The following is a 25,940-nucleotide window of genomic DNA, read 5'->3' on the forward strand; positions in this document are numbered from 1 at the left end:
CATGGGTTGTACATCGCTGATGCTCGGCCTGGTCCGCCAAGGCCTGGCGTGTGAGGGTGAGTGGCATCTTATGGGGCACCGTACATGGGGAGGAGGGGGACAAGGGAAGGGGGGGCAGGTTGGGAATGACTCCCGAGGCCCCCCAAAACACAGACCCTTATCATGGCAATCTCTCTACATTCCTGTTTGGCACGTTTTCATTGTGGTGCATGAGGACTAGAAACTTAACTTGATTGCAGGAGAACAGACCATAGCTTAATTAAAAGCCAGGGAAATGATTGCTCCAGCTGGTTCTTCGCCTACAGCTTAGCTATGATGTACATCAAAAGGCTTTGGGCAATCTCAACTAAAATGATAGGGAATTCTGGGAGTTGAAGTCCACACCTCTTAAAGGGCCATTTCAAGCAACACAGTGGCTGGCTGGGGAATTCTGGGAGTTGAAGTCCACACCTCTAAAAGTTGGTGAGGTTGAGAAAGAGAGGTTGGAAAAGTGGTTACAAGCCTCCCCCTGATTTTTGGCCACTCTAGGACAACACAGCTCTCTTCCTGCAAGGGCTAAGTAATTTAAACAGACCAAGAAAACGTTTTTTCTCGCTTTTCCCCCTTCTTCTTCAGCCTGCAACTTTGTCTGCCACGTGTCCTGTGCGGCCGGAGCCTCCATCTGCCCCATGCCCCCGGATCAGCTGCAGAAAACCCTGGGGGTGAATCCGGTAAATGGAACTGGCACCGCCTTTGAGGGGTATTTGTCGGTAAGTGTTGTGACCCAACAGCGGCCGGCTGAGCTGTTGGTGGAACCTGACAGCGATGACCACGATGGGACTGCCCTGGAGGCTGAGGAAGACTCTGGTGGGTGTTCGGAGTCAGAGCAGGGACTAGAGATGCCTGTTGGCCACCAGGTGGCGTCTGAGTCAGGGAGCAGTGAGGAAGAACAGAGGGAGGCTGACCCTGACGTACGTATGCTGCGAGGAGGAGGGAGCAGCTTTGGAAAAAGGCTCACAGAAGGAAATAGGGACAGGTGGCTACTGATTGGCCCCTCCCGGAGAGCTTATAGGTGGGGCAACGAGAGAAGAATTTTGCAGAAAACAACAATTTACTGATCCAGCCATAGAGAAAGATTGGGAGAAGATTGTTTCATAGAGATAGCTTTCTGGGCTCCCAGCCAAGGCGTTCCTTATCTCCCTCCTTAGTTGTGGCAGACAGCCAAGTCTGCGTCCATATATATTGTAGAGGCTTGGGACAGAACAGTAAGAGACTCAAGTTTGTTGCGTAGGGCAGATCTTGGGAATGGCAGTTGTCGTCCAACTTCAGGATTGTAATTCAAAGTTTGCTTGACCGTGGAAAAAAAAAAAAGCTAAGGGGTGGGCTGGGTTAGAGCCTGGATGGGACACCACTAAGAGATCCGAGGCTGGAAACTGGATTATGAAAGAAAAAAATGAGCAAGATGGGAATAAATCTTTTCCAGACTAAATATGAAGTGATAGCATAGGGCAGTGGTTCCCAAACTTGGCAACTTTAAGACTTGTGGACTTCAACTCCCAGAATTCTCCAGCCAGCAGAGCTTCTGGGAGTTGAAGTCCACAAGTCTTAAAGTTGCCAAGTTTGGGAACCACTGGCATAGGGCTGTGATGGCGAACCTATGGCATGCGTGCCAGGGCTGTCATGCAAATACCTCTCTGTGGGCACATGTGGTTTCCGGGGCACACACGCCAGCTGGTCTTCATGGGTGAAAGAGTGCCAGAAAACGGCCCGAAAAACGGCATGAAAATGCTCCCCCAAAACAGCATGAAAATGGACCAAATAAACAGCATGAAAACAGCCCAAATAAACAGCATGAAAATGGTCAAAAAACCAGCATGAAAAACAGCCAAAAACCAGGCCATTTTTCAGGCTGTTTTTTGGTTGTTTCCTGGCCAATTACACCCTGAGAACAGCCAAAAATGGCCCCAAAACAGGCATGCGCACACCAGCTAGCTGGTGTTTGGGGTTTCTGGTGCCCTGGCACACGCAAACATGCACATGGAAGCATGTTCCAGTTTGAGCACTTGGTGCTAAAAAAGATCGCCATCACTGGCCTAGGATGTAACAGGTGGAAGATGGTTAGAGAGAGATCCAATTGGAACTAACGAGAAATTTCCTGACAGTGAGAACAATTAATCAATTGCCTCCGGAAGATACGGGTGCTCCAACACCGGAGGCTTTTAAAGAAATTAGTGGACATCCATTAGTCCGAAATGGCAAAGGGTCTCCTGCCTTGGGTATGGGGTTAGACTAGATGACGTCCAAGGTCCCTTCCCGCCTTGTTATTCTACGTCCCATGCTCTGAGTGGATCTCCTGCCCTGCAGGAATGAAAATATTTCCTGGACTCGAAGCTGCTTCTCTGGCGAAAACGAGTTTGCCTGTTTCTCTTTTTATCCCAAGGTGCCCAAACCCTCCGGGGTGAGGAAGGGCTGGCAGAAGGCCTTCGTGGTGGTCAGTGACTTTAAGATTTTTCTCTTCGATGCCTCGGAAGGGAAGATCTCACCGGGTGTCATGCATGTCACAGATATGCGGTGAGTATATCCTGGCTGGGGGATTCTGGGAGTTGAAGTCCACCCCTCTTAAAGCATGCTGGCTGGGGGATTCTAGGAGTGGAAGTCCACTCTTCTTAAAGCATGCTAGTTGGGGAATTCGGGGAGTTGAAGTCCTCCCGTCTTAAAACCTGCTGGCTGGGAGATTCTGGGAGTTGAAGTCCATCTCTCTTAAAACATGCTGGCTGGGGGATTCTGGGAGTGGGAGTCCACCCCTCTTAAAGCATTCTGGGAGTTAAAGCACACGCATTTTCAAGTTGCCAAATTTGAGAAGCTCTGGGTTAGATCGTTGGCAGCCTTCTTAGATATCTTAGGCAAACCCAGCAATGATGCGTAGAGTGGCTTTAGAGGAATCTGAGGTTTGGATCAGATTGATGGGCCACATTAGGCTCCTGGGATGGAAGTTCCCAACCTCTATGATATTACACTTAGACATTTTCTCTACTCATTGATACTAAAAAGATGTTGGGACTCTAGAAAGAGTGCAGAGAAGAGCAACAAAGAGGATTAGGGGACTGGAGGCTAAAACATATGAAGATCGGTTGCAAGAACTGGGCATGTCTAGTTTAATGAAAAGTAGGACCAGGGGAGACATGATAGCAGTCTTCCAATATCTCGGGGGCTGCCACAAAGAAGAGGGAGTCAAACTATTCTCCAAAGCATCTGAAGGCAGGACAAGGAGCAATGGGTGGAAACTAATCAAGGAGAGAAGCAACTTAGAACTGAGGAGGAATTTTCTAACCGTGGGAAGAATTAATCAGTGAAATGACTTATCTTATGAAGTTGTGCGTGCTTCCTCACTGGAGGTTTTCAAGAAGAGACTGGACAGCCATTTGTCCAAAATGGCACAAGGTCTCCTGCTTGAGCAGGGGTTGGACTAGAAGACCTCCAGGGTCCCTTTCGAACTATTATACTGTTATTCTTAATCACTCCTCATGAGGAACTGGGTACAATTTTTTTCTTACTCATTTTGACAGGGATGAGCAGTTTTCCGTGGCTCCTGTCCTGGCTTCCGATGTCATCCACGCCAACAATAAAGATGTGCCTTGTATCTTCCGGGTAAGAACCAGAAGGGACAGGAAACATCCGGAATGGGAATGCCTTTGTCTGGTACCCAATGGGGACCTTCGAGTTGTGGTTAGTGCAAGATCTCAGAGCAATGAACGAGTCCTGTTGAGTGGCCTTTGAGGGTCTCCCAGCTCACTTGCAAAGAGAGCACAGATTCTAAACCAGTGTTTCTCAACCTTGGCCCACCTGAAGGTACGTGGACTTCAACTCCCATTCGCTGGCTGGGGAATTCTGGGAGTTGAAGTCCACGCATCTTCAGGTGGGCCAAGGTTGAGAAACACTGTTCTAAACTGTGGTTTCTCCATGTGGGGCAGCTGCTGAGTCCCAAGGGGGGCTTCCCAGGACTAAAGCTCAAAAAAGGGGGGGTCTGTGCCAGGTTTGTGGGAAAAGAGCCTCTGAAAAATCAGGATTTGAAAATGTCTGAAGGCAGTACGCTGAAAAAAATAAATAAAAGCCTATACGGTGGCGACAAGGATGTGTTCAAAGCCCCAACTGGGTTTTTTTGACATTCAATTTTTTATTAGTTTATCCAAAAATCGAATACCAAGAAAAATGAAAATAATGGGGAAGTAGGGGAGGGAAAGTGGAAGAGGAAAAAGTGTACGGGAAAATGGAAAAAGAAGAAGAAGAAAAAGCATTGACTTCGGACTCTTGTGAGCCCAGTAGAATAAGTTTACCTCATCTTTTTTACTTTTGCAAGATGCTATATGTAGGTAGTCAGTGGAGCCTCAAATTTCTCTTGCTAAGCGAATCGTTTGAGTTTTGACTCACTTTACGATCTTTCTCGCCGCAGTTGTTGAGTGAATCCCTGCTGTTGTGAAGTTAGTAACACGGTTGTTAAGTGAATCTGACTTCCCCATTGACTTTGCTCGCCAGAAGGTCACAAAAGGGTACGGCAGCTGTCATAAATACGAGTCAGTGGCTGCCAGCATCCTAATTTCAATTGTGTATCCATGGAGAGGCTGCAATGGTCGTAAATGTCGTAAATGGTCATAAGTCACTTTTTTCAGTGCCGTTGTTACTTTGAACAATCGCTAAATGAACTATTGTAGCCATTTCTTTTCTCTTTTTAATTAACAAATATGTAAAATACACACACACACAACTTAGACGTACACCACATTTACACAATACAATACGAACAGGAGCTTCCTGTTCTTTCTAATAGCAATCATCAATTGATACCGCTCCCCTTATATTATTTCCCCTTCTATCGTATTTCATTTGGATTTCACCATTCTTAACCCTCTTATTTTACTCATAACTTTATTATTTATGAGTTTTGTTATATTCTTTCATTGATTTTTGTTTCTTTCCTCCATCCACCTTTACCATTTATCCCATATCTGGTAGAATTCTGATTCTTCTTTTCCCTGGATTTCTTTAGTTAGTTTGTCCATTTCAGCACAATCCATAACCTTTCTTATTATTTCATCTTCGCTTGGAGTTAATTTGTTTTTCCATTGCTGGGCAAAGGCAATCCTTTCCGCTGTAATTATATGTAATATTAAATACTGGATTTCTTTTTTGTATTTCGCAGACATTATTCCTAATTTAAAAAAACTTCCAGTTTCCATTCTATTTTAACCCCTATTATTGCCTCCAGCCAATTTTTGATCCTTTCCCAAAAATTTTTAGCCTCCTCACAGGTCCACCATAAATGGTAATATATTCCGTGTATTGATTCGCATTTCCAACATTTTGGGGAAGTATTTGTTAAGATTTTAGCTAACCTTGTTGGTGCCAGGTGCCATCTGTAAAACATTTTGCACTGGTTTTCTGTGTACGCAACTGATAGTGTCATTTTAAAGTTTGTTCCCCAAAATTTTTCCCATTTGTCTAATTCAATATTATAGTCAAAGTTCTGTGCCCATTTTATCATTTGTTCTTTCACAATTTCCTCTTCCATTTTATACTTCAGGAGAAATTTATATATTCTCCCTATCATCTTTCTATCTGCGCTTTGAATAATTTTATTCAATTCGTGTGGTTGTGTTTCGACGTTATATAATTTAGTATCATTATTGTATTTAGTTTTGATTTGGAGGTAAGTTAGCCAGTCAACTTTTTAAAAAAGATTTTTATTAACAAGCATGTAAAATACACACAAACAAAAATTAGACGTACACCACATTTATACAATACAGTGCGAACAGGAACTTCCTGTTTTTTATCTTAGCAATCATCAATCGATATCGCTCACCTTATATTATTTCCCCTTCTATCGTATTTCATTTAGATTTCATCATTCTTAACCCTCTTATTTACTCATAACTATTATTTTTGAGTATTGTTAAATTCTATCATTGATTTTTGTTTCTTTCCTCCATCCACCTGTACCATTTATCCCATATCTGGTAGAATTCTGATTCTTTCTTTCCCTGTATTTCTTTCGTTAATTTATCCATTTCAGCACAGTCCATAATCTTTCTTATTATTTCATCTTCATTTGGGGTTAGTTTGTTTTTCTATTTCTGGGCGAAGGTGATCCTTGCCGCTGTAAGTATATGTAGTATTAAATATTGGATTTCTTTTTTGTATTTCACCAACATAATTTTTTCTTTTTTGTATTTCACCGCCAGTCAACTTTTTTTAAGCAGTCATTTTTAAGTTTGTTCCCCAAAATTTTTACTAGCCATTTCTATAGGAACAAACAAAAACCTATCATGGCCCGTCGGCTGCCAGAGGTAGCAGCAGAGCCAGGCAAGGAGGAGGGGGAGGCAGAGCCGGGGCCTTCCGTCCTCCCCCAGGTGGAGAGGCAGCTGCCTTCAGGGCCTGAGCTGAGGGAGGGGGAGGAACAGATGGGGCCCAGATGTGCTTATGTGCAAAGAGGAGAGGAGAGCAAAGGAAAGGAATAAGACGGCTCTCAGGGAAAAGCAGACGCAGACACTATCCAGTCCCTCCCTGGCTGGGAAATAAATAGGAGGAAATAAATAGGAAATGAACAACCGCTCGTTTTCAGTATACAGCAATTTGGATTTCTTGGATTAACTTGGTTTGTTGGGACTAATTATGTTGGGTTTTTTTGTTTATCCTTGTGAATAAAAAGACCTGTTATAAAAAGGGGTGTCAACTCTCAGTGCCGTCATGGGGACAGAATGGGGGGGGGGGATTCCACGCATGCTGTCGGCGGAGTCAGATCTCAAATTACTACAGTCGGTTTGGGAGGGGTGCAGCTTGGAGCATTGCCGGGCACCGGCTGGCATCCTGCTCACTTACCCCATTCCTTCCGCAGGTGACGTCCACTCAGCTCTCCTGCCCTCCCACCACCAGCTCCGTGCTCTTCCTGGCCGACAGCGAGGCGGAGATGCAGAGGTGGACCCAGGTGCTGAGCGAGCTCCAGCAGCTGCTGCGACAGAACCGGCACTGCGACCGCGCGGTCTACGTGCTGAAGGAGGCCTACGACAACGGGCTGCCCTTCATCCCCCACGCCCTCTCAGCCGCAATCATAGGTGCTTCCTGAAATTACGGTTCTGGGAGATCGGAGTGGGTGGGTCTTGTTAGGGGTCTCTCCGTTCGGAGACAGAAAGTAGTGCAGCGGAATGTACACCGAGAGAAAAGGAACGTTGCTAGTAGTAGAAAACACACGAATAGAGTCTCAGACACTGTCAGTAAAAACAAGTAGCTTTATTACTACTAATAGCTTCACAAGCAGTGATAGTAGATATTCGTCCAAACACAATTCAAAGAACAAACAATTGCTTACAGTTGCAGTTCACGTTCCAGCCATCAAGCGAGTAAGTAGTATCAAGCAGAGAGAGGGAGTGAGCTTTCCTGACTCCCTCTTATTGCAAAGTTAATCACAGCTGATAAGTACATTCACTCATTTAAAGCAACATCGACCATTTGTTATTGTATACAAATCTATATTGCCTACCCAACACTAGGAGTATACTCCCAACAGGTCTGGTCTGCTCCCCCAGTTTCTGGAGCAGGGACAGTGGCCTTGATTTGCGGTGGAGTGCACGAAGGGGTCTCCAACCTTCCCAGTTTTATGGGTCAGCACTGTGGGTGGGTGGGGGCCAGTGATGAGATACAACCGGTACACCTCAGTACGGGCATACTGGGGCCTTCTGGGGGCACCAGGTACTGTTCCGGTACAGTGTACGGTGGGCCCAGCCACCCACCCTCCCTGCCTGTATTTGAGCTGATCGAGGCTTTTGCGCATGCTCACGGAGCATACGGCATCTGCGCGATGCTCCGCCCAGCAGCTGAAGCATCGTGGGCTGTAAGTATGCATCCGTGTGCTACGCGCAGGCACATGGTGGACGCCGGGCCGTGTAGCAGCGTACTGGTTGCAACGGGATCCGGAACCCATCACGGGGGGTGGTGGTGCAAATGGTTGTGTGCAAGCAGTGGTTGTGTGCACTCTTGTGCACAGCTCCAGCGGGTGCACATGAATGCCACTTGCAGAAATGGAGCTTCCCTGTAAGGATCGCCTCTCCTTCTAGCTTAAGAAAGCGAAGACTCTTGAAACGGAGCATTTCAAAAGGAAGCTTTTATTAAGCCGAAGTGAAAACAATAAGTTCAAAGCAACGTCTGAATCCCCTTAGGCAATGCAAGTGGAATTAAAGCAGTCGAGACCCCTCCCATTAGTCGGAATGCAGATTTTAGCCAATACACAAGTGTGAAGATGGTTCCTTTATCAACCGCCCTGAGAACCAAATTCCCATCTTCCTGGTTAGACATTAAAGGGGAAATATAAATTCTAGGCTTTCAAGTTAATTTTATCAACGCTTGATTTGTGTTGCTTATCTGAAGTTCTTTCCCGACTCCTTCTCCTTCTGAATAGATTAACAAATCAGCATTTCTATAAACTGGCTTCAGTTTCTTCTTGGGGCAGGGAAACAGGCTGATTTCTGCCTCCCTTAAGGTTCCCCCCCATTTCTCCTTTAGGGGAAATATTCCATCCCCCCCTTTGAATATCCCCAAAAATTTCGTGGGGGGGGGGGTGTATTCCACATTACTGAGCAAATTTTCCCAAGAGCAACTGGAATTACATTCGTCTTCAAACTAGCTTACTGCCAAACAGAGTTTGAAGAACTGCAGTCCAAATGAGTTTAGCTAACAAGGTTGGAGGCCAAAGCCCTCTTGCAGGAATTGTGGACTGAGGTGGACTGTGGCTGGCGGGGGCTGAGAACAGACTCAGGCTGCACGGACGGTTAGCGCTGCTCCCCGGCGCAAGGCAAGCGAGCTCCTGGCAGTGTGCGGTTTGAATGAGGTGGTTTACCTTGGCCACAGCAAGCTGAAAGTTGCTTTGCTCTTGACGTGGGCTCCCTAAAAGGACCAAAGTGAAAACTACAACCTGCCAAGCCATTCAGACACATCCCACCCGCCTGGAGCCTGTGAATGTGAAGATGGATGACGGTGGCAGAGCTGCTAGCGGAACCTCAGTTTCGCAGACCAGTGGGGTGGCAACTGCTTGTCCCCCTGCTGCCAAGCAAAAGGCCAGCAAGCCCCCCCAGCCACCAAACAGGGTTCCCAGCAAGAAGCAACCAGCAGCCCCTGTAGCTGCTCTTCCTTCAGTTCCTAGTGGAGCTTCCAGAACACTTGGAAATGGACCTGCTCGGAAGGCCAACATGCAGCAGCCAAAGCAGCCGGCAACCAAGACTAGTAGTAACGTTGTAGTAACATTGACAACTTGTCTGCTAGAGCGACAATGAAAAAGACAAAAAGTTATTCCTGCAGGTACAGCGATACTAGCTAGAGAAAAGACATTTTCTCCTGGACTCCTGGACATTTTCTCCTGGACTCTCCACCGTCCAGGCCTTCCGCATAGCCTTGAAGAACTGGCTCGCCCGTCAGACCTGGGGATAAGGATAGTTACCCCTCCCGAATGATGAATGTATGTTGCCTACCATTTTATTATATGTTTCTATCTTGATGTTTGTATTCCCCCCCTTCCCAGTTTTATGTGAGCCGCCCTGAGTCCCCTCAGGGAAAAGGGCGGCCTACAAATTCTAATAAAACTCATAAAACTCAATAAAAAAAAACTCATTTTGTGCGCTTGGAGAGACTGAGAATATCAGGTGTTTTTTATCTGAGCCCTTGATTGCAACAAGTGGGACAAACCGTAAGGTATTGTCAGTAAACTCTCCTTTATATATATATATGTTTACTTTACTCAGGGTTTTATTAACTCCACAAGATCTCAGCTCTTTTTTGTTTTTAAAAATCGATGCCGCTAAGCAAAAGGAGGCAGAATTAGATGGGCAGAAGCAGCCTGAGAGAATAAAGTGTATAGGCCACCCGTAAAGTTCAAGGAAGCCGCACCTAAAATTCTCGTTCCAGTCCTCTACATTAACTTTCCACTCACAATAATCACACGGGCTGCTCTCATAGGCGTCTTTCCCTGCTTTTTTTCTGCCCCCCCCCTCAGCCTTCTTCACGGCTTTCCTAACGTCTGTCGGTGCCTCGAGTGCTCGAATGGAACACACGGTAAATACTAAGTCCCTGAAATGAGGCTAAGCGTTCAAGGCGCAGCTGTCGCCCGAACAACCTGCATTCATCTCTCCCCGCCCCCCCTCCCCAATTTCCTGGCCTCCTTCCCAAGAGACGCCATTACAAAAGCGGTTCTGCCCTTCAAATTACACGAGCGTTTTCCTCAGAGCTTAGTTTGCTTTCCTGCCCTTCTCGACGCTTTCCTTTTTTTTCAGAGAAGCCGCCGCGCCTGTTCCTATTCCCCCTTCGCGCCTGTTCCTATTCCCCCTTCCCGCCCGTAATTAGTACTTACAAATCATCACACATTCCATGCATTATTATACTATTTGCATATGAAAGGGCTGTATATTAAATGAGCCATTTAATATATTGAAAGCCAAGTTTATTTTCTATTGCTTCATCCTCTCAAAGGTGACTGATCAGATTTCTTTAGCAAGTTCAAATTGGCCTAACCTCCATGTGGATTGTTTTGACAGCAGTAAAGAGTCTACTAGTTTTTGGGGGATCAGCCATGGTCAGCTAGGTGTTACCATCCATAGCATTGATACAGCAAATGGTTCCAGTTCTTGGATCATCATATAAAAACAAATGGTTAAATATAGTTTACAGCCATCCAATATATAAATGTTGTATACGTGCAACTCAATAAATAATAGGTTTATGTACCCCAATTGCTAATCTACATCAATGGGTAATTTATTCATAACTTGCTAATATCACTGCAGACTATTGGATAGTAAGTGGGGGAAGTATAAAGCATATAAAGTAATTCATAGTATGGAAAATGTGGATAGAGGGAAGTTTTGATCCTTTCCCCATAGAGAGTCATCCATTGAACTTGAATACAAGTAGTCCTCAATTTACTATATATATTATATAGTTATATATTATATAACACTTTAAATTAAGCTAATACCTTGAATAAACATAACTTTGAGTTTCAAATAACACTGATTTCGTTGTTGTCTTGGGTGAAATCTGAAAAAAATTCAGGTGCTCAGGAATGAAAATCCTCAAACACTATACTTTTCCGCACACACTGAAAAAAAATTAGAGGGAACATTGCCCCCCACCCCAGAGGATCCATGGATGGGATCCCTGCCCCCCGAGTCCTTTCGGATGGCTCTTCTGGGCCCTTCTCCCCCTTTGAGAATTTGCTGGGAAACGGTGGACCCTCCTATGGGGAAGGACTTCTCACCAAGGATGACGATCCCCCCCCCGACTCTGCACGGCTTCCCAGGGAGGAGGAAGAGCTGCAGAGTTCCTCTAGTCTAGAGGCACCCCTGGACTTCCTCTGCCCCCCTTCACCTACGTCCCATATGCCCGGAGGGAGCCAATCCTGAGCCTCACCCCCTAACCTATCCTGCCCAGTTGGCCCAGAGGAGATGGTTCTTTGCCTCTCTGCCAAGGTGGCGCAGTGGTTAAATGCAGCACTGCAGGCTACTGCTAGATCAGCAGGTCAGCAGTTCAAATCTCACCGGCTCAGGGTTGACTCAGCCTTCCATCCTTCCGAGGTGGGTAAAATGAGGACCCAGATTGTTGGGGGCAATATGCTGACTCTCTGTAAACCGCTTAGAGAGGCCTGAAAGGCCTATGAAGCGGTATATAAGTCTACTGCTATTGCTTTTGCTTCCAGCTGGGATTGCAGTCGGAACCAGTTCTGGTCCCTCTGACTTCTGCATCCCTCGGGGGTCCCCCCCAGCCCCCCTTTTCTCCTGCCCTTGATCTCGTTTGCACTTGGAGAGAGGCGCCTTTTGAAAGCTCTTTCCTCAGGAACCCTGGCAGGAGGGAGACCCCCGGCTGCTGAGGGGCGCCCTGCCTCCTTCGTGGGGAGAGCAAGCCTGCCTTTAAACTGGGGGGGGGTGGGAAAGGAGGAGGGGGCACCAACTAAACCAGCCCACTGCTTGCTCCTGCCTGGTGCAGATGCTTACTGATTGAGGAGGGGTCTTTGCTCCAGCCGGACGCTCTTTCTCCATCCTTCTCGGAAAGCTCTCCCCTCCCCCCAGAAGCCCCTCCCTTTTTCCTTGTGCTGTTAACTTGGGGTGCTGTCGGGGGAGGGGTCTGCCAAGGGATGCTTTGTGCTCTGATGGCAACTGGGCAGTATTTGTATTTTTTAAAACCAATATAGTTATCCAAAACTACGGCTGTTGTGTTTCTCCCTGGCCCCTTTTCTTCATTCTCTGTCCAGCTGGCATCGCTTAATAAACGATTTCGCCAAAACAATCAGCAAAGGATTGATAAAACGTGGCTTGGGGCTAGATGTGGGGCCGGAGGACAGTGGGAAGAGATTCCCCCTTGAACCTGGGAAAAAAATATGGGCAAAACTCAGAAACCAGGTTAGCGCAAAGTATTTCAATTTCTATGTTTTCTGCTCCCCGTAACTTCTTCTTACGCTTTTGTGTTTTTCTCATGCAGGCAGGAGCCCCCGTTGGCGAGAGTGGCCATTCGGCATCCCTTAAGGTGAAGACTTAAGGGCTTCATCGTGAAAGTTTTTGAAATTTAAAAGTTTGTTGTCCTTTTTCTGCAAAGAAAAGACATATATATTGGAGGCTTTCAAGAAGAGACTGCACTGCCATCTGCCAGAAATGGTGTAGGGTCTCCGCTTGGGCGGGGGGGGATGGGGTTGGACTAGATGACCTACCAGGTCCTTTCCAAGTCTATTAATCTGTAAAGAACAGAAGTTGCCTTCGGAGGTGGTGGGAGCTTCATCCCTGGAGGCTTTCAAGAAGAGACTGGACTGCCCTCTGTCAGAAAGAGTGTAGGGTCTCCTGCTTGGGCTGGGGTTTGGGCTAGATGACCTCCAAGGTCCCTTCCAACTCTGCTAATCTGTTAACCTGAAAGCATCCTGCAAACTTTCTCCCTGTTGTTTTTTTCCTAGCCCAAAACGCACAGCTTCAAAACCCACAGCTTCTCGGCCCCCACCAAGTGCATGGGTTGTACATCGCTGATGCTCGGCCTGGTCCGCCAAGGCCTGGCGTGTGAGGGTGAGTGGCATCTTATGGGGCACCGTACATGGGGAGGAGGGGGACAAGGGAAGGGGGGGCAGGTTGGGAATGACTCCCGAGGCCCCCCAAAACACAGACCCTTATCATGGCAATCTCTCTACATTCCTGTTTGGCACGTTTTCATTGTGGTGCATGAGGACTAGAAACTTAACTTGATTGCAGGAGAACAGACCATAGCTTAATTAAAAGCCAGGGAAATGATTGCTCCAGCTGGTTCTTCGCCTACAGCTTAGCTATGATGTACATCAAAAGGCTTTGGGCAATCTCAACTAAAATGATAGGGAATTCTGGGAGTTGAAGTCCACACCTCTTAAAGGGCCATTTCAACCAACACAGTGGCTGGCTGGGGAATTCTGGGAGTTGAAGTCCACACCTCTTAAAGGGCCATTTCAAGCAACACAGTGACTAACTAGGGAATTCTGGGAGTTGAAGTCCACACCTCTTAAAGGGCCATTTCAAGCAACACAGTGGCTGGCTGGGGAATTCTGGGAGTTGAAGTCCACACCTCTAAAAGTTGGTGAGGTTGAGAAAGAGAGGTTGGAAAAGTGGTTACAAGCCTCCCCCTGATTTTTGGCCACTCTAGGACAACACAGCTCTCTTCCTGCAAGGGCTAAGTAATTTAAACAGACCAAGAAAACGTTTTTTCTCGCTTTCCCCCCTTCTTCTTCAGCCTGCAACTTTGTCTGCCACGTGTCCTGTGCGGCCGGAGCCTCCATCTGCCCCATGCCCCCGGATCAGCTGCAGAAAACCCTGGGGGTGAATCCGGTAAATGGAACTGGCACCGCCTTTGAGGGGTATTTGTCGGGAAGTGTTGTGACCCAACAGCGGCCGGCTGAGCTGTTGGTGGAACCTGACAGCGATGACCACGATGGGACTGCCCTGGAGGCTGAGGAAGACTCTGGTGGGTGTTCGGAGTCAGAGCAGGGACTAGAGATGCCTGTTGGCCACCAGGTGGCGTCTGAGTCAGGGAGCAGTGAGGAAGAACAGAGGGAGGCTGACCCTGACGTACGTATGCTGCGAGGAGGAGGGAGCAGCTTTGGAAAAAGGCTCACAGAAGGAAATAGGGACAGGTGGCTACTGATTGGCCCCTCCCGGAGAGCTTATAGGTGGGGCAACGAGAGAAGAATTTTGCAGAAAACAACAATTTACTGATCCAGCCATAGAGAAAGATTGGGAGAAGATTGTTTCATAGAGATAGCTTTCTGGGCTCCCAGCCAAGGCGTTCCTTATCTCCCTCCTTAGTTGTGGCAGACAGCCAAGTCTGCGTCCATATATATTGTAGAGGCTTGGGATAGAACAGTAAGAGACTCAAGTTTGTTGCGTAGGGCAGATCTTGGGAATGGCAGTTGTCGTCCAACTTCAGGATTGTAATTCAAAGTTTGCTTGACCGTGGGAAAAAAAAAAAAGCTAAGGGGTGGGCTGGGTTAGAGCCTGGATGGGACACCACTAAGAGATCCGAGGCTGGAAACTGGATTATGAAAGAAAAAAATGAGCAAGATGGGAATAAATCTTTTCCAGACTAAATATGAAGTGATAGCATAGGGCAGTGGTTCCCAAACTTGGCAACTTTAAGACTTGTGGACTTCAACTCCCAGAATTCTCCAGCCAGCAGAGCTTCTGGGAGTTGAAGTCCACAAGTCTTAAAGTTGCCAAGTTTGGGAACCACTGGCATAGGGCTGTGATGGCGAACCTATGGCATGCGTGCCAGGGCTGTCATGCAAATACCTCTCTGTGGGCACATGTGGTTTCCGGGGCACACACGCCAGCTGGTCTTCATGGGTGAAAGAGTGCCAGAAAACGGCCCGAAAAACGGCATGAAAATGCTCCCCCAAAACAGCATGAAAATGGACCAAATAAACAGCATGAAAACAGCCCAAATAAACAGCATGAAAATGGTCAAAAAACCAGCATGAAAAACAGCCAAAAACCAGGCCATTTTTCAGGCTGTTTTTTGGTTGTTTCCTGGCCAATTACACCCTGAGAACAGCCAAAAATGGCCCCAAAACAGGCATGCGCACACCAGCTAGCTGGTGTTTGGGGTTTCTGGTGCCCTGGCACACGCAAACATGCACATGGAAGCATGTTCCAGTTTGAGCACTTGGTGCTAAAAAAGATCGCCATCACTGGCCTAGGATGTAACAGGTGGAAGATGGTTAGAGAGAGATCCAATTGGAACTAACGAGAAATTTCCTGACAGTGAGAACAATTAATCAATTGCCTCCGGAAGATACGGGTGCTCCAACACCGGAGGCTTTTAAAGAAATTAGTGGACATCCATTAGTCCGAAATGGCAAAGGGTCTCCTGCCTTGGGTATGGGGTTAGACTAGATGACGTCCAAGGTCCCTTCCCACCTTGTTATTCTACATCCCATGCTCTGAGTGGATCTCCTGCCCTGCAGGAATGAAAATATTTCCTGGACTCGAAGCTGCTTCTCTGGCGAAAACGAGTTTGCCTGTTTCTCTTTTTATCCCAAGGTGCCCAAACCCTCCGGGGTGAGGAAGGGCTGGCAGAAGGCCTTCGTGGTGGTCAGTGACTTTAAGATTTTTCTCTTCGATGCCTCGGAAGGGAAGATCTCACCGGGTGTCATGCATGTCACAGATATGCGGTGAGTATATCCTGGCTGGGGGATTCTGGGAGTTGAAGTCCACCCCTCTTAAAGCATGCTGGCTGGGGGATTCTAGGAGTGGAAGTCCACTCTTCTTAAAGCATGCTAGTTGGGGAATTCGGGGAGTTGAAGTCCTCCCGTCTTAAAACCTGCTGGCTGGGAGATTCTGGGAGTTGAAGTCCATCTCTCTTAAAACATGCTGGCTGGGGGATTCTGGGAGTGGGAGTCCACCCCTCTTAAAGCATTCTGGGAGTTAAAGCACACGCATTTTCAAGTTGCCAAATTTGAGAAGCTCTGGGTTAGATCGTTGGCAGCCTTCTTAGATATCTTAGGCAAACCCAGCAATGATGCGTAGAGTGGCTTTAGAGGAATCTGAGGTTTGGATCAGATTGATGGGCCACATTAGGCTCCTGGGATGGAAGTTCCCAACCTCTATGATATTACACTTAGACATTTTCTCTACTCATTGATACTAAAAAGATGTTGGGACTCTAGAAAGAGTGCAGAGAAGAGCAACAAAGAGGATTAGGGGACTGGAGGCTAAAACATATGAAGATCGGTTGCAAGAACTGGGCATGTCTAGTTTAATGAAAAGTAGGACCAGGGGAGACATGATAGCAGTCTTCCAATATCTCGGGGGCTGCCACAAAGAAGAGGGAGTCAAACTATTCTCCAAAGCATCTGAAGGCAGGACAAGGAGCAATGGGTGGAAACTAATCAAGGAGAGAAGCAACTTAGAACTGAGGAGGAATTTTCTAACCGTGGGAAGAATTAATCAGTGAAATGACTTATCTTATGAAGTTGTGCGTGCTTCCTCACTGGAGGTTTTCAAGAAGAGACTGGACAGCCATTTGTCCAAAATGGCACAAGGTCTCCTGCTTGAGCAGGGGTTGGACTAGAAGACCTCCAGGGTCCCTTTCGAACTATTATACTGTTATTCTTAATCACTCCTCATGAGGAACTGGGTACAATTTTTTTCTTACTCATTTTGACAGGGATGAGCAGTTTTCCGTGGCTCCTGTCCTGGCTTCCGATGTCATCCACGCCAACAATAAAGATGTGCCTTGTATCTTCCGGGTAAGAACCAGAAGGGACAGGAAACATCCGGAATGGGAATGCCTTTGTCTGGTACCCAATGGGGACCTTCGAGTTGTGGTTAGTGCAAGATCTCAGAGCAATGAACGAGTCCTGTTGAGTGGCCTTTGAGGGTCTCCCAGCTCACTTGCAAAGAGAGCACAGATTCTAAACCAGTGTTTCTCAACCTTGGCCCACCTGAAGATACGTGGACTTCAACTCCCATTCGCTGGCTGGGGAATTCTGGGAGTTGAAGTCCACGCATCTTCAGGTGGGCCAAGGTTGAGAAACACTGTTCTAAACTGTGGTTTCTCCATGTGGGGCAGCTGCTGAGTCCCAAGGGGGGCTTCCCAGGACTAAAGCTCAAAAAAGGGGGGGTCTGTGCCAGGTTTGTGGGAAAAGAGCCTCTGAAAAATCAGGATTTGAAAATGTCTGAAGGCAGTACGCTGAAAAAAATAAATAAAAGCCTATACGGTGGCGACAAGGATGTGTTCAAAGCCCCAACTGGGTTTTTTTGACATTCAATTTTTTATTAGTTTATCCAAAAATCGAATACCAAGAAAAATGAAAATAATGGGGAAGTAGGGGAGGGAAAGTGGAAGAGGAAAAAGTGTACGGGAAAATGGAAAAAGAAGAAGAAGAAAAAGCATTGACTTCGGACTCTTGTGAGCCCAGTAGAATAAGTTTACCTCATCTTTTTTACTTTTGCAAGATGCTATATGTAGGTAGTCAGTGGAGCCTCAAATTTCTCTTGCTAAGCGAATCGTTTGAGTTTTGACTCACTTTACGATCTTTCTCGCCGCAGTTGTTGAGTGAATCCCTGCTGTTGTGAAGTTAGTAACACGGTTGTTAAGTGAATCTGACTTCCCCATTGACTTTGCTCGCCAGAAGGTCACAAAAGGGTACGGCAGCTGTCATAAATACGAGTCAGTGGCTGCCAGCATCCTAATTTCAATTGTGTATCCATGGAGAGGCTGCAATGGTCGTAAATGTCGTAAATGGTCATAAGTCACTTTTTTCAGTGCCGTTGTTACTTTGAACAATCGCTAAATGAACTATTGTAGCCATTTCTTTTCTCTTTTTAATTAACAAATATGTAAAATACACACACACACAACTTAGACGTACACCATATTTACACAATACAATACGAACAGGAGCTTCCTGTTCTTTCTAATAGCAATCATCAATTGATACCGCTCCCCTTATATTATTTCCCCTTCTATTGTATTTCATTTGGATTTCACCATTCTTAACCCTCTTATTTTACTCATAACTTTATTATTTATGAGTTTTGTTATATTCTTTCATTGATTTTTGTTTCTTTCCTCCATCCACCTTTACCATTTATCCCATATCTGGTAGAATTCTGATTCTTCTTTTCCCTGGATTTCTTTAGTTAGTTTGTCCATTTCAGCACAATCCATAACCTTTCTTATTATTTCATCTTCGCTTGGAGTTAATTTGTTTTTCCATTGCTGGGCAAAGGCAATCCTTTCCGCTGTAATTATATGTAATATTAAATACTGGATTTCTTTTTTGTATTTCGCAGACATTATTCCTAATTTAAAAAAACTTCCAGTTTCCATTCTATTTTAACCCCTATTATTGCCTCCAGCCAATTTTTGATCCTTTCCCAAAAATTTTTAGCCTCCTCACAGGTACACCATAAATGGTAATATATTCCGTGTATTGATTAGCATTTCCAACATTTTGGGGAAGTATTTGTTAAGATTTTAGCTAACCTTGTTGGTGCCAGGTGCCATCTGTAAAACATTTTGCACTGGTTTTCTGTGTACGCAACTGATAGTGTCATTTTAAAGTTTGTTCCCCAAAATTTTTCCCATTTGTCTAATTCAATATTATAGCCAAAGTTTTGCGCCCATTTTATCATTTGTTCTTTCACAATTTCCTCTTCCATTTTATACTTCAGGAGAAATTTATATATTCTCCCTATCATCTTTCTATCTGCGCTTTGAATAATTTTATTCAATTCGTGTGGTTGTGTTTCGACGTTATATAATTTAGTATCATTATTGTATTTAGTTTTGATTTGGAGGTAAGTTAGCCAGTCAACTTTTTTTAAAAGATTTTTATTAACAAGCATGTAAAATACACACAAACAAAAATTAGACGTACACCACATTTATACAATACAGTGCGAACAGGAACTTCCTGTTTTTTATCTTAGCAATCATCAATCGATATCGCTCACCTTATATTATTTCCCCTTCTATCGTATTTCATTTAGATTTCATCATTCTTAACCCTCTTATTTACTCATAACTATTATTTTTGAGTATTGTTAAATTCTATCATTGATTTTTGTTTCTTTCCTCCATCCACCTGTACCATTTATCCCATATCTGGTAGAATTCTGATTCTTTCTTTCCCTGTATTTCTTTCGTTAATTTATCCATTTCAGCACAGTCCATAATCTTTCTTATTATTTCATCTTCATTTGGGGTTAGTTTGTTTTTCTATTTCTGGGCGAAGGTGATCCTTGCCGCTATAAGTATATGTAGTATTAAATATTGGATTTCTTTTTTGTATTTCACCAACATAATTTTTTCTTTTTTGTATTTCACCGCCAGTCAACTTTTTTTAAGCAGTCATTTTTAAGTTTGTTCCCCAAAATTTTTACTAGCCATTTCTATAGGAACAAACAAAAACCTATCATGGCCCGTCGGCTGCCAGAGGTAGCAGCAGAGCCAGGCAAGGAGGAGGGGGAGGCAGAGCCGGGGCCTTCCGTCCTCCCCCAGGTGGAGAGGCAGCTGCCTTCAGGGCCTGAGCTGAGGGAGGGGGAGGAACAGATGGGGCCCAGATGTGCTTATGTGCAAAGAGGAGAGGAGAGCAAAGGAAAGGAATAAGACGGCTCTCAGGGAAAAGCAGACGCAGACACTATCCAGTCCCTCCCTGGCTGGGAAATAAATAGGAGGAAATAAATAGGAAATGAACAACCGCTCGTTTTCAGTATACAGCAATTTGGATTTCTTGGATTAACTTGGTTTGTTGGGACTAATTATGTTGGGTTTTTTTGTTTATCCTTGTGAATAAAAAGACCTGTTATAAAAAGGGGTGTCAACTCTCAGTGCCGTCATGGGGACAGAATGGGGGGGGGGATTCCACGCATGCTGTCGGCGGAGTCAGATCTCAAATTACTACAGCCGGTTTGGGAGGGGTGCGGCTTGGAGCATTGCCGGGCACCGGCTGGCATCCTGCTCACTTACCCCATTCCTTCCGCAGGTGACGTCCACTCAGCTCTCCTGCCCTCCCACCACCAGCTCCGTGCTCTTCCTGGCCGACAGCGAGGCGGAGATGCAGAGGTGGACCCAGGTGCTGAGCGAGCTCCAGCAGCTGCTGCGACAGAACCGGCACTGCGACCGCGCGGTCTACGTGCTGAAGGAGGCCTACGACAACGGGCTGCCCTTCATCCCCCACGCCCTCTCAGCCGCAATCATAGGTGCTTCCTGAAATTACGGTTCTGGGAGATCGGAGTGGGTGGGTCTTGTTAGGGGTCTCTCCGTTCGGAGACAGAAAGTAGTGCAGCGGAATGTACACCGAGAGAAAAGGAACGTTGCTAGTAGTAGAAAACACACGAATAGAGTCTCAGACACTGTCAGTAAAATCAAGTAGCTTTATTACTACTAATAGCTTCACAAGCAGTGATAGTAGATATTCGTTCAAAGAACAAACAATTGCTTACAGTTGCAGTTCACGTTCCAGCCATCAAGCGAGTAAGTAGTATCAAGCAGAGAGAGGGAGTGAGCTTTCCTGACTCCCTCTTATTGCAAAGTTAATCACAGCTGATAAGTACATTCACTCATTTAAAGCAACATCGACCATTTGTTATTGTATACAAATCTATATTGCCTACCCAACACTAGGAGTATACTCCCAACAGGTCTGGTCTGCTCCCCCAGTTTCTGGAGCAGGGACAGTGGCCTTGATTTGCGGTGGAGTGCACGAAGGGGTCTCCAACCTTCCCAGTTTTATGGGTCAGCACTGTGGGTGGGTGGGGGCCAGTGATGAGATACAACCGGTACACCTCAGTACGGGCATACTGGGGCCTTCTGGGGGCACCAGGTACTGTTCCGGTACAGTGTACGGTGGGCCCAGCCACCCACCCTCCCTGCCTGTATTTGAGCTGATCGAGGCTTTTGCGCATGCTCACGGAGCATACGGCATCTGCGCGATGCTCCGCCCAGCAGCTGAAGCATCGTGGGCTGTAAGTATGCATCCGTGTGCTACGCGCAGGCACATGGTGGACGCCGGGCCGTGTAGCAGCGTACTGGTTGCAACGGGATCCGGAACCCATCACGGGGGGTGGTGGTGCAAATGGTTGTGTGCAAGCAGTGGTTGTGTGCACTCTTGTGCACAGCTCCAGCGGGTGCACATGAATGCCACTTGCAGAAATGGAGCTTCCCTGTAAGGATCGCCTCTCCTTCTAGCTTAAGAAAGCGAAGACTCTTGAAACGGAGCATTTCAAAAGGAAGCTTTTTTTAAGCCGAAGTGAAAACAATAAGTTCAAAGCAACGTCTGAATCCCCTTAGGCAATGCAAGTGGAATTAAAGCAGTCGAGACCCCTCCCATTAGTCGGAATGCAGATTTTAGCCAATACACAAGTGTGAAGATGGTTCCTTTATCAACCGCCCTGAGAACCAAATTCCCATCTTCCTGGTTAGACATTAAAGGGGAAATATAAATTCTAGGCTTTCAAGTTAATTTTATCAACGCTTGATTTGTGTTGCTTATCTGAAGTTCTTTCCCGACTCCTTCTCCTTCTGAATAGATTAACAAATCAGCATTTCTATAAACTGGCTTCAGTTTCTTCTTGGGGCAGGGAAACAGGCTGATTTCTGCCTCCCTTAAGGTTCCCCCCCATTTCTCCTTTAGGGGAAATATTCCATCCCCCCCTTTGAATATCCCCAAAAATTTCGTGGGGGGGGGGGGTGTATTCCACATTACTGAGCAAATTTTCCCAAGAGCAACTGGAATTACATTCGTCTTCAAACTAGCTTACTGCCAAACAGAGTTTGAAGAACTGCAGTCCAAATGAGTTTAGCTAACAAGGTTGGAGGCCAAAGCCCTCTTGCAGGAATTGTGGACTGAGGTGGACTGTGGCTGGCGGGGGCTGAGAACAGACTCAGGCTGCACGGACGGTTAGCGCTGCTCCCCGGCGCAAGGCAAGCGAGCTCCTGGCAGTGTGCGGTTTGAATGAGGTGGTTTACCTTGGCCACAGCAAGCTGAAAGTTGCTTTGCTCTTGACGTGGGCTCCCTAAAAGGACCAAAGTGAAAACTACAACCTGCCAAGCCATTCAGACACATCCCACCCGCCTGGAGCCTGTGAATGTGAAGATGGATGACGGTGGCAGAGCTGCTAGCGGAACCTCAGTTTCGCAGACCAGTGGGGTGGCAACTGCTTGTCCCCCTGCTGCCAAGCAAAAGGCCAGCAAGCCCCCCCAGCCACCAAACAGGGTTCCCAGCAAGAAGCAGCCAGCAGCCCCTGTAGCTGCTCTTCCTTCAGTTCCTAGTGGAGCTTCCAGAACACTTGGAAATGGACCTGCTCGGAAGGCCAACATGCAGCAGCCAAAGCAGCCGGCAACCAAGACTAGTAGTAACGTTGACAACTTGTCTGCTAGAGCGACAATGAAAAAGACAAAAAGTTATTCCTGCAGGCACAGCGATACTAGCTAGAGAAAAGACATTTTCTCCTGGACATTTTCTCCTGGACTCTCCACCGTCCAGGCCTTCCGCATAGCCTTGAAGAACTGGCTCGCCCGTCAGACCTGGGGATAAGGATAGTTACCCCTCCCGAATGATGAATGTATGTTGCCTACCATTTTATTATATGTTTCTATCTTGATGTTTGTATTCCCCCCTTCCCAGTTTTATGTGAGCCGCCCTGAGTCCCCTCAGGGAAAAGGGCGGCCTACAAATTCTAATAAAACTCATAAAACTCAATAAAAAAAAACTCATTTTGTGCGCTTGGAGAGACTGAGAATATCAGGTGTTTTTTATCTGAGCCCTTGATTGCAACAAGTGGGACAAACCGTAAGGTATTGTCAGTAAACTCTCCTTTATATATATATATGTTTACTTTACTCAGGGTTTTATTAACTCCACAAGATCTCAGCTCTTTTTTGTTTTTAAAAATCGATGCCGCTAAGCAAAAGGAGGCAGAATTAGATGGGCAGAAGCAGCCTGAGAGAATAAAGTGTATAGGCCACCCGTAAAGTTCAAGGAAGCCGCACCTAAAATTCTCGTTCCAGTCCTCTACATTAACTTTCCACTCACAATAATCACACGGGCTGCTCTCATAGGCGTCTTTCCCTGCTTTTTTTCTGCCCCCCCCCCTCAGCCTTCTTCACGGCTTTCCTAACGTCTGTCGGTGCCTCGAGTGCTCGAATGGAACACACGGTAAATACTAAGTCCCTGAAATGAGGCTAAGCGTTCAAGGTGCAGCTGTCGCCCGAACAACCTGCATTCATCTCTCCCCAATTTCCTGGCCTCCTTCCCAAGAGACGCCATTACAAAAGCGGTTCTGCCCTTCAAATTACACGAGCGTTTTCCTCAGAGCTTAGTTTGCTTTCCTGCCCTTCTCGACGCTTTCCTTTTTTTTCAGAGAAGCCGCCGCGCCTGTTCCTATTCCCCCTTCGCGCCTGTTCCTATTCCCCCTTCGCGCCTGTTCCTATTCCCCCTTCGCGCCTGTTCCTATTCCCCCTTCCCGCCCGTAATTAGTACTTACAAATCATCACACATTCCATGCATTATTATACTATTTGCATATGAAAGGGCTGTATATTAAATGAGCCATTTAATATATTGAAAGCCAAGTTTATTTTCTATTGCTTCATCCTCTCAAAGGTGACTGATCAGATTTCTTTAGCAAGTTCAAATTGGCCTAACCTCCATGTGGATTGTTTTGACAGCAGTAAAGAGTCTACTAGTTTTTGGGGGATCAGCCATGGTCAGCTAGGTGTTACCATCCATAGCATTGATACAGCAAATGGTTCCAGTTCTTGGATCATCATATAAAAACAAATGGTTAAATATAGTTTACAGCCATCCAATATATAAATGTTGTATACGTGCAACTCAATAAATAATAGGTTTATGTACCCCAATTGCTAATCTACATCAATGGGTAATTTATTCATAACTTGCTAATATCACTGCAGACTATTGGATAGTAAGTGGGGGAAGTATAAAGCATATAAAGTAATTCATAGTATGGAAAATGTGGATAGAGGGAAGTTTTGATCCTTTCCCCATAGAGAGTCATCCATTGAACTTGAATACAAGTAGTCCTCAATTTACTATATATATTATATAGTTATATATTATATAACACTTTAAATTAAGCTAATACCTTGAATAAACATAACTTTGAGTTTCAAATAACACTGATTTCGTTGTTGTCTTGGGTGAAATCTGTGAAAAAAATTCAGGTGCTCAGGAATGAAAATCCTCAAACACTATACTTTTCCGCACACACTGAAAAAAAATTAGAGGGAACATTGCCCCCCACCCCAGAGGATCCATGGATGGGATCCCTGCCCCCCGAGTCCTTTCGGATGGCTCTTCTGGGCCCTTCTCCCCCTTTGAGAATTTGCTGGGAAACGGTGGACCCTCCTATGGGGAAGGACTTCTCACCAAGGATGACGATTCCCCCCCCGACTCTGCACGGCTTCCCAGGGAGGAGGAAGAGCTGCAGAGTTCCTCTAGTCTAGAGGCACCCCTGGACTTCCTCTGCCCCCCTTCACCTACGTCCCATATGCCCGGAGGGAGCCAATCCTGAGCCTCACCCCCTAACCTATCCTGCCCAGTTGGCCCAGAGGAGATGGTTCTTTGCCTCTCTGCCAAGGTGGCGCAGTGGTTAAATGCAGCACTGCAGGCTACTGCTAGATCAGCAGGTCAGCAGTTCAAATCTCACCGGCTCAGGGTTGACTCAGCCTTCCATCCTTCCGAGGTGGGTAAAATGAGGACCCAGATTGTTGGGGGCAATATGCTGACTCTCTGTAAACCGCTTAGAGAGGGCTGAAAGGCCTATGAAGCGGTATATAAGTCTACTGCTATTGCTTTTGCTTCCAGCTGTGATTGCAGTCGGAACCAGTTCTGGTCCCTCTGACTTCTGCATCCCTCGGGGGTCCCCCCCAGCCCCCCTTTTCTCCTGCCCTTGATCTCGTTTGCACTTGGAGAGAGGCGCCTTTTGAAAGCTCTTTCCTCAGGAACCCTGGCAGGAGGGAGACCCCCGGCTGCTGAGGGGCGCCCTGCCTCCTTCGTGGGGAGAGCAAGCCTGCCTTTAAACTGGGGGGGGGTGGGAAAGGAGGAGGGGGCACCAACTAAACCAGCCCACTGCTTGCTCCTGCCTGGTGCAGATGCTTACTGATTGAGGAGGGGTCTTTGCTCCAGCCGGACGCTCTTTCTCCATCCTTCTCGGAAAGCTCTCCCCTCCCCCCAGAAGCCCCTCCCTTTTTCCTTGTGCTGTTAACTTGGGGTGCTGTCGGGGGAGGGGTCTGCCAAGGGATGCTTTGTGCTCTGATGGCAACTGGGCAGTATTTGTATTTTTTAAAACCAATATAGTTATCCAAAACTACGGCTGTTGTGTTTCTCCCTGGCCCCTTTTCTTCATTCTCTGTCCAGCTGGCATCGCTTAATAAACGATTTCGCCAAAACAATCAGCAAAGGATTGATAAAACGTGGCTTGGGGCTAGATGTGGGGCCGGAGGACAGTGGGAAGAGATTCCCCCTTGAACCTGGGAAAAAAATATGGGCAAAACTCAGAAACCAGGTTAGCGCAAAGTATTTCAATTTCTATGTTTTCTGCTCCCCGTAACTTCTTCTTACGCTTTTGTGTTTTTCTCATGCAGGCAGGAGCCCCCGTTGGCGAGAGTGGCCATTCGGCATCCCTTAAGGTGAAGACTTAAGGGCTTCATCGTGAAAGTTTTTGAAATTTAAAAGTTTGTTGTCCTTTTTCTGCAAAGAAAAGACATATATATTGGAGGCTTTCAAGAAGAGACTGCACTGCCATCTGCCAGAAATGGTGTAGGGTCTCCGCTTGGGCGGGGGGGGATGGGGTTGGACTAGATGACCTACCAGGTCCTTTCCAAGTCTATTAATCTGTAAAGAACAGAAGTTGCCTTCGGAGGTGGTGGGAGCTTCATCCCTGGAGGCT

The 25,940-nt window shown here is 46.4% G+C and overlaps 2 protein-coding genes and 1 long non-coding RNA gene across 5 annotated transcripts in view; all 3 read left to right on the forward strand.

The window, feature by feature from the left end:
* LOC148048782 (uncharacterized) overlaps positions 1–25,940 on the forward strand; it is a 158,517-nt gene that overhangs the window by 16,624 nt on the left and 115,953 nt on the right. The window lies entirely within an intron of this gene.
* Positions 12–7,663, forward strand: LOC148048784 (serine/threonine-protein kinase MRCK gamma-like). 2 transcript variants are annotated; one of them, XM_087705377.1, is made up of 5 exons: positions 12–56; positions 616–710; positions 2,420–2,550; positions 3,546–3,627; positions 6,872–7,663. In XM_087705377.1, exons 1-5 carry the CDS (start codon positions 20–22, stop codon positions 7,097–7,099), a joined length of 573 nt encoding a protein of 190 aa, XP_087561503.1. In that variant the 5' UTR covers positions 12–19; the 3' UTR covers positions 7,100–7,663. The 2 variants fall into 2 exon arrangements, with proteins under 2 accessions (XP_087561503.1, XP_087561502.1); XM_087705376.1 differs by having other exon boundaries at positions 616–749; positions 6,872–7,662.
* Positions 13,007–20,236, forward strand: LOC148048785 (serine/threonine-protein kinase MRCK gamma-like). Its single transcript, XM_087704418.1, has 5 exons — positions 13,007–13,061; positions 13,753–13,847; positions 15,558–15,688; positions 16,684–16,765; positions 20,009–20,236. The coding sequence occupies exons 1-5, from the start codon at positions 13,007–13,009 to the stop codon at positions 20,234–20,236; spliced, it is 591 nt and encodes a 196-aa protein (XP_087560544.1).

The sequence above is a fragment of the Thamnophis sirtalis genome, unplaced genomic scaffold, assembly GCF_051295495.1.
Source record: "Thamnophis sirtalis isolate CommonGarterSnake01/CBP01778 unplaced genomic scaffold, rThaSir2_p1.2 scaffold_2, whole genome shotgun sequence".
Classification (NCBI taxonomy): Eukaryota; Metazoa; Chordata; class Lepidosauria; order Squamata; family Natricidae; genus Thamnophis; species Thamnophis sirtalis.

What these genes read in the sequence shown, in the direction of transcription:
- LOC148048784 (XM_087705376.1), top strand. Translation starts at nt 20, where the DNA reads ATGCTCGGCCTGGTCCGCCAAGGCCTGGCGTGTGAGG. An exon ending in CCTTTGAGGGGTATTTGTCG is followed by an intron (nt 750 to 2,419) that starts GTAAGTGTTGTG and finishes TTTTATCCCAAG; the next exon opens with GTGCCCAAACCCTCCGGGGT. An exon ending in ATGCATGTCACAGATATGCG is followed by an intron (nt 2,551 to 3,545) that starts GTGAGTATATCC and finishes TCATTTTGACAG; the next exon opens with GGATGAGCAGTTTTCCGTGG.
- LOC148048785 (XM_087704418.1), top strand. Translation starts at nt 13,007, where the DNA reads ATGGGTTGTACATCGCTGATGCTCGGCCTGGTCCGCCAAGGCCTGGCG. An exon ending in AAACCCTGGGGGTGAATCCG is followed by an intron (nt 13,848 to 15,557) that starts GTAAATGGAACT and finishes TTTTATCCCAAG; the next exon opens with GTGCCCAAACCCTCCGGGGT. An exon ending in ATGTGCCTTGTATCTTCCGG is followed by an intron (nt 16,766 to 20,008) that starts GTAAGAACCAGA and finishes TTCCTTCCGCAG; the next exon opens with GTGACGTCCACTCAGCTCTC.